We start from the raw sequence: 7,303 nt of genomic DNA on the forward strand, positions 1-7,303 counted from the left end.
TATAATTTTTTCCTAATGGCAATTTTATGATTGTTTTATATACTACAATCAATTATTTAAATGTTCTGCACATAATTAGGTAGAAAATATACTTTATAAATATACTATAGTTTATGTACTGTAATAAATAATATGTCAATTAGCACTGCATCATTCATAAATTTTATTTATTTATTGTGTTTATTGTCTTAACGTTTCACCAGTTCATTCTGCTTTTTATTCAGCTTAGCTGCAGCGATAGATGCCTTTGTCCATATTAGGCATTTCCTGGCATGTCTTAAGTTCTTTGAGCGCGAGATCACTTCTCTTTCAGTGTGAAAACTTCTTTATCTCATTTTCATAAAATAAAATGCTATAGTATTTAACTTTTCCTCTCCATCAGCGAATGATGATTCTGAAAGAAAACGCGCCCAATGTATGTTTGTTATAGCAACAAATGCTACTTTCATGCATCTGATTATCAGATAAACCTCGCGCTCTTATTTCAAGGTTGTTGTTAATGCTGTGGTTATTTTAACAGTTTCCTTCGTACACTCGGTTGAACAACATTGCTAAAACACATTTATCATTCAATGGAACTGTGCGTATGCTTTAGACGCTTACATTTTTGCTCCGTCCATGCAATAAATGCGCAGCATTCGACTGCTCAGGTAATGACGTCGGTATGACCGAGAGCCATTGAAAAACTAGAGAAAAGCAAAACTGCTTCACTTTAGCATTATTGGTCACGAGTACTAAGGAGAGAGATCACACATCAGCTGCTCAAAAAATGTGTCAGTGAGAACTGAGCGCGAGCGCAATCTTGTGACGTGTGAAGGAGAGATGCGAGGCACGAACACTGTTCAAGGTTTCCATTAATTCGTGCTTGTAGTAATTTAATGTGTATATATTTTGAAAGCATTGAATCGCTATAGAAATTTAACTTTTCCTCTCCATCAGCGAATGATGATTCTGAAAGAAAACGCGCCCAATGTATGTTTGTTATAGCAACAAATGCTACTTTCATGCATCTGATTATCAGATAAACCTCGCGCTCTTATTTCAAGGTTGTTGTTAATGCTGTGGTTATTTTAACAGTTTCCTTCGTACACTCGGTTGAACAACATTGCTAAAACACATTTATCATTCAATGGAACTGTGCGTATGCTTTAGACGCTTACATTTTTGCTCCGTCCATGCAATAAATGCGCAGCATTCGACTGCTCAGGTAATGACGTCGGTATGACCGAGAGCCATTGAAAAACTAGAGAAAAGCAAAACTGCTTCACTTTAGCATTATTGGTCACGAGTACTAAGGAGAGAGATCACACATCAGCTGCTCAAAAAATGTGTCAGTGAGAACTGAGCGCGAGCGCAATCTTGTGACGTGTGAAGGAGAGATGCGAGGCACGAACACTGTTCAAGGTTTCCATTAATTCGTGCTTGTAGTAATTTAATGTGTATATATTTTGAAAGCACTGAATCGCTATAGAAATCGCAATTTATTCAATTCTTAGCGTTTTAAAACGATTACTGTCCAAAATCGTCGATTCACAATTCAAAAATCCATGTTTCAAGATTGATGCATATGCATCGTCAGGGTTTGTAATCGATGCATCGAGAAAACGAGTGAATCGTTACACCCCTAATATATATACATATACACTGGGGTCTTGAACACTCTGTTGGAGTTTGTTTTGCAACCCATTACTTATCTCTGCAAATTTAAAACATTATTCCTTCTTGTCATCATACAACTCTGCATTCATTGTGTCAAACAAATATATTATGACTTTAAGTCAATAGCTTTTACTCTGATTTCCCAGGCAGCCTGCAAATACGATACTTGTTGAACAAAGAAAAACGAACAGAAAAGTTCAGCCCAGTGTCATCCAGTCTAGCAGACGGACGGTTTCACTGGGTCAAAATCAATCGAAAGGGACAGGAGCTGTTTGTCCAGGTGAGTCTTTGTCTCCATAGCAACAGGTGTTAACACAATGGCCAATATCTGATTTCTAAAGGGGTTTACCTGACCTCCTATACTATACTTTCTACAGAAATGAGGACATAATTTTTATGCTTGTCTGATATTCTGAAATTTTAAAGGTCTTGTAGCATATGAATTATATTTCTAAAAGCATGTCTTAGTGATCTCAGATGTTTGTTTGTTTTTTCCTGTGACTGATTCAAATCTATTACTGTTATCAATCGTTTCCAAGTTATCTGCCATTATATCTGTCCCCTTCCAGATTGACAACACAATAACCCAGCAGTACAGCCTGTCTCCTGGCTCTGCTCTCAGCCCGGCAAGGTCTGTGATTCTAGGGAGAATCCAAGGTGAGTTTCTGACAGGCTTTTGAAGAGGACTCTATTTCTTCATGTTCCTTGTGTGCCATTTCACACATTTCTATTTCTGTTTAACATCAAGGACCACAATGGAAACAAGTTTTTAACTTTATTGTGCTATCCTTGACGTATTGAGTATTTTACTACTTTTCTGTCTAATGAATCAAATCAAATCAAATCAAATCAAATCACTGATGTGGCATCAGGTGTTGAATCCAGGCAGGTTAGGACAGAGTGGTTGTCTGGCTAGGGAGGCACACTTTTGACAGCGCCATCACAGGTGAGTTGCCAAGTCAAAGCTAAATGGAATTTCTCAGTGTTGCCTAGGAGACTGTTTCTCTTTACCGGATAAACAATGAGGAGGGTCTGAAAGTGGCACGAACCTCAGCACTTTGATAGAGGCAAGAGAACATTTTAGACAAATTAGCAATAAAGCACTCATGCAACTACAACAAGCCCCTTTTAGACTCATTAGTCATTACAGACGCAAAATAGAAAAGGAACCAGCATTGAATGTGCTGATTTATTCTGTTTTAGAAAGGCTTTGTGGACACTAAAAAAAGGACTTGAGGAATATAATAATGAAGCTTTTTAAAAAGGTTATTAAGCAGATTAAAGGTTACTTGTGTGATTCTGCAGTCTGCTTCTTTTAAAATAAAAGCTGTGGAGTGGTTAAACAGTGACTTTGAAATAATTTAAAGGTGAAATGCATAATTATTCTTAAATTACTCCAATACATTAGTCAGATGTATCCCATTAGTCAGACAAACAGCTAATTTCATTACAAACTCACGCCATTTGTTGTGCCAATGTCACTAACAGAGTCTTGTTTTGGTTACTCTTTTCAGGAGATAACCTGAATTTATTATTTGTTTCTAGACTATCATTCAATAATTGTTTTTCTTTTTTTCTTTTTCTTTTTTAATAAATTAATACTTTAATTCAGCAAGGATGCATTCAATTGATCAAAAGTGACAGTAAAGTATTTTATAATGTTACAAAAGATTTCTGCTTGAAAAGAAACTTTTTGAAATTCTAATCATCAAAGAATCTTGAAAAAAATGTATCATGGTTTCCATTTTTGAAGGATCATGTGACACTGAAGACTTGAGTAATGGCTGCTACAAAATTCAGTCACAGGGATAATTTACATTTTACATGATGATAGAAACATTATTTTAAATTGCAGTAATATTTACTTTATTTACTGTGTTTTTGATCAAATAAATGCAGCTTTGGTGAGCATAAGAGACTTCTTTAAAAAACATTTTAAATATCTTACTGACCCCAAACTTTTGAACAGTAGTGTCGTTGTCTGTGTATATTAACCTGGGATGAGAGAATGTATTTTAACATGTAAATATTACAAACATCACATTTAATTTCAGTTGCTCAATTCTTTTTCCTGTTTCAGGTAGTGACATTACTGATAAGGAGCTGGTCCAGGCTGGATTGAGAGGGTTTATTGGCTGCCTGTCCTCCGTGCAGTTTAATCAGGCTACCCCTCTGAAGGCAGCCCTGCAAAACAGCCAGAGCCCGTTAGTTACTGTTATCGGCCGTCTGGAAGCATCAAGTTGTGGGACGATATCCAGTTTGAACACTTTGAGCAATACACACACTCACTCAGGTAAATTATTCTTTTTAATAGTTTCCACACGGCAATGAGACTCAAAAATGACAGTATTTTTCAGCCTGCTGAAAAGAATCACAGAATCCAGTTCTTTGTCTTCCTCTCCCACTCATTCTCTGCTTGCAGATGACTCAGCAAAAACAGACCAAGGCAAAGATCCACTTAAAAAGGCTGATCAAAATTACTTGGCACTAATCGGAGGTATAGATCCCCATGATATTGTGCTCTGGGAAAAACTTTTCAAAATAATTCTTTGATCTGACAAGTAATAAACCATCCTTAGAAATGAAACTGTACAGCCTCATACATCTTTAGTTATATCAGAAGTTTTATTTTATGCTGTTCTCATTTGTACCACTGCAGCACTGCACTGTAGAACGATCAAAATATTAATACATCTTCCATTTATTCTCAAGATACATTTATGAGATCCAAAGCCACACCATTTCACTCAAACCATATTTTAAGTAGTGAATCAGTATACTTATTTAATATTTAGCATGTGTTCAACTTCTTCATTTATCTAATAAACAGGAGTAGTGGCTGCAGTGGTGTTCATCACCCTCTGTGTGCTGGCTATCATCATCCGCTTCCTATATCGACACCGACGGACTCCAGCACCCTCTGTAATCACAGGAAAGACGCACCGCCCCAGCATGGAGCATCCACCATACCGAGCTGCGCTGGACCTGCACAAACCCAACCACGACAGCAAAGAATACTACATCTGACCTCACCATGTCGTGCCTGGCCTTTAATCGAACAGCCTGTCGCCAGTGTACATGCTAGCAACCCCACCGCACTGTATTATCTACACTGCAAGCTGAGCAGCCAATCAGAGGCCAGCAATGACTCAACAGGCTGGGAACAAGAAATTACACCAGAGACATTTTTGTTTGTTTGCTTATTTTCTATGAAGAGAGTAAAGCGTGCGTGAAAGTAAGTGTGTGCCGGCCTCCTGGATGATGACAGAGCTGTATATTGTTATTTTACGGGCATAATAATAGGTTATACATGCACAGCACACACACTTTCCAAGCAGATATCACAGCAGGAGGGCTGAAGCATCAGTCTGAATTGTCTTTATCCAGTATGCCTGCTCAAACCTGTCTGTCTCAAAGCCCGAATATAGAGTGGGCTTAAGCTAATGGACTGAAACCCCAGCGGAGAGGGTTCTGAGAGAATGGTTTTGTGGCAGGGCGGCGGACCTTCCCAGACGTTGTTTTTAAAGGATCGATCATCGCTCAACATGAAAAAAAAAAAAAAAAGATTAAAAGACGTCCGCATCCGACAACACCGGATTTGATGTTGAAACTATTGACTGGTGTAAGGAGCCGCTAAAGGCTGGGATTAACCACCAAAGGACAATAAGAATATATCAGCGGCGGCTGAGGGATGGAATATGAGTCATTTGTGTGTATCCCAATTCCCATGGGCCAGGCAGATTCAGGCAGTTTAATTCTCTATCCCACCGTAATCGAGCCGGTCTCGCAAATGAGCGTACCCAGCGTGCCCCGGGAACGAAGTCTCGTCCTTATTGAAGTGCATTATATCTCCTGACTAGAAAAACAATACAAAAAAAAAGAAAAGAAAAAAACACTTGCTTTCTATTGAGAATTAATTCTATGGCTGTTGTTTTTTTTCTATATGACTATTGTAAATGAATGGTGTACATACATTTCATAATTATATTTAATAAATGGAGCTTTCTAAGAGCTTATGAGTGCAGATGACCTATTGAACTGGTTTTGGTATATTTATGCAGAAATAAATGTATGTCAATGTGCACTCATGGCTCAACAGTAAGGATTGTTTCTGTTTGCTGAGACAGGCCAATATTTTCACTGGCTCCAACACATAAAATTATAAACTTCATATTTTAATTCATTTAAATTGATAATTTTATATTGTATTTTTAATATAATTTGTATAGTTAAAAAATAATAACACATATACATTTGAAATATTTTACAGAAATAGCATTGATGGAAAATAATTACTGGTTCATAATTTTTAGCCCATTCATCCAGATTCTACCTAGACTATGACAAGACATTCTTGTATTTCAATAAAACCTAATTTATCTTCTGAAAACTAAGTGTTTTAAGTTTGTAAAGCATAAAGATGCATGTACACTTCCGTTTAAAAGATTGGTGTCTGTAAAAATATTTTTCAGAAAAGTCTCTTTCACCAATCAAAAATACAGTAAAAATAATATAGTGACATTTTATTACAAAATAAATTTTCTTTGAAACTTTTAAAGTTATTTTACTGTCAATTTTAATCAAATAAATGTGTTCTTCCTGATTAAAAAATATTAATTTCTTTCAAAAAATTAATTATTGCTTAACCCAAACCTTTAAATGATAGTGTCCACACATATAAAAAATGTTACAGATACAGCACTGACAAATGCATGAGACTTCTGTCAGCTGTCCAAAAACACTTTTATAATGGCCTCAGGCAAGCAGACAATCCATTTTGAGCTCTAGTGTACTGCTTGAGCGCTAGTGTTCTGCCATACTACTCTTATTATTTCTGCAGTGTATATAGTATGTTTACTGGGCATAGCACTATTTTTCTTTATCCATGTAATACAACCTGGAAAAATGTGCAGTATACAATAGAGCACGTTGTGCTGGGTACTCTGTTCTACAATGCAGTCTGTTTCCAGTGTGTCAAATGAACTGCTAGTAATATAAGCCAAGGTGGAGAAGGAAGAAGAGAAAGCGAATCGATTGAGAACCCTTAGGATACAGTGGTAATGAAACAACTTCTCTTGGCCATCTGCTGTAACAGGTAGGATGTAGACAAAGCCAAACAGCACCCCTCAAGATGGGATGCACCTGATTGTCTGACAATCACAATGATCGCACCTTCAAAACAAGCCCTCTGTTATGTGAAGGTGAACACACTTGACTGAATTTAGACTACCAGTCAAAGTGTGGACAGATTTTTCTGGCTTAGGATTCCTCATGATCTTAAAAACCTTTGAACTTGCTGGCTTGCTGTATGTGTAAATGTTTTCGAAATTAGTTTTATAGACAAATATAAATTGTGCGGTGCCTTTTCTTTACAGAATTATTTTTAATGGAAAAAAAAGATGAACAGTGAAGAAAAAGCAAAGCCTAGCATACGTGGAAACTCCAGGACAGTTGGAAAATTATCCCATGATGCACCTCATGAAATTGGTTGAGCAGGTCAAGAGCGCACAAGGGATGTTATCAAGGTAAAGGGTGGCTCCTTTGAAGAATCTATACTACCTACCAAAATATTTTTATTTATTTATTTATTTGGAAACAAGTCACGCTCACCACGGTTGCATTTATTTGGGGGGGGGGGGGGGGG

At 37.0% G+C, this 7,303-nt stretch overlaps 1 protein-coding gene across 1 annotated transcript in view; it reads left to right on the forward strand.

Moving 5' to 3' along the window:
• The window catches only part of LOC107685949 (contactin-associated protein-like 5), an 87,725-nt gene extending 82,183 nt beyond the window's left edge, over positions 1–5,542 (forward strand). The window contains exons 21-25 of the mRNA XM_016482708.1: positions 1,806–1,939; positions 2,229–2,316; positions 3,740–3,952; positions 4,082–4,156; positions 4,490–5,542. Of these exons, the coding sequence (XP_016338194.1) occupies positions 1,806–1,939; positions 2,229–2,316; positions 3,740–3,952; positions 4,082–4,156; positions 4,490–4,686 (707 nt within the window). The 3' untranslated portion in view covers positions 4,687–5,542. The remainder of the gene's footprint in view (positions 1–1,805; positions 1,940–2,228; positions 2,317–3,739; positions 3,953–4,081; positions 4,157–4,489) is intronic.
• Positions 5,543–7,303: the final 1,761 nt, after the last annotated feature.

The sequence above is a fragment of the Sinocyclocheilus anshuiensis genome, unplaced genomic scaffold (genome assembly GCF_001515605.1).
Source record: "Sinocyclocheilus anshuiensis isolate Anshui unplaced genomic scaffold, SAMN03320099.WGS_v1.1 scaffold465, whole genome shotgun sequence".
In the NCBI taxonomy this organism is placed as follows: Eukaryota; Metazoa; Chordata; class Actinopteri; order Cypriniformes; family Cyprinidae; genus Sinocyclocheilus; species Sinocyclocheilus anshuiensis.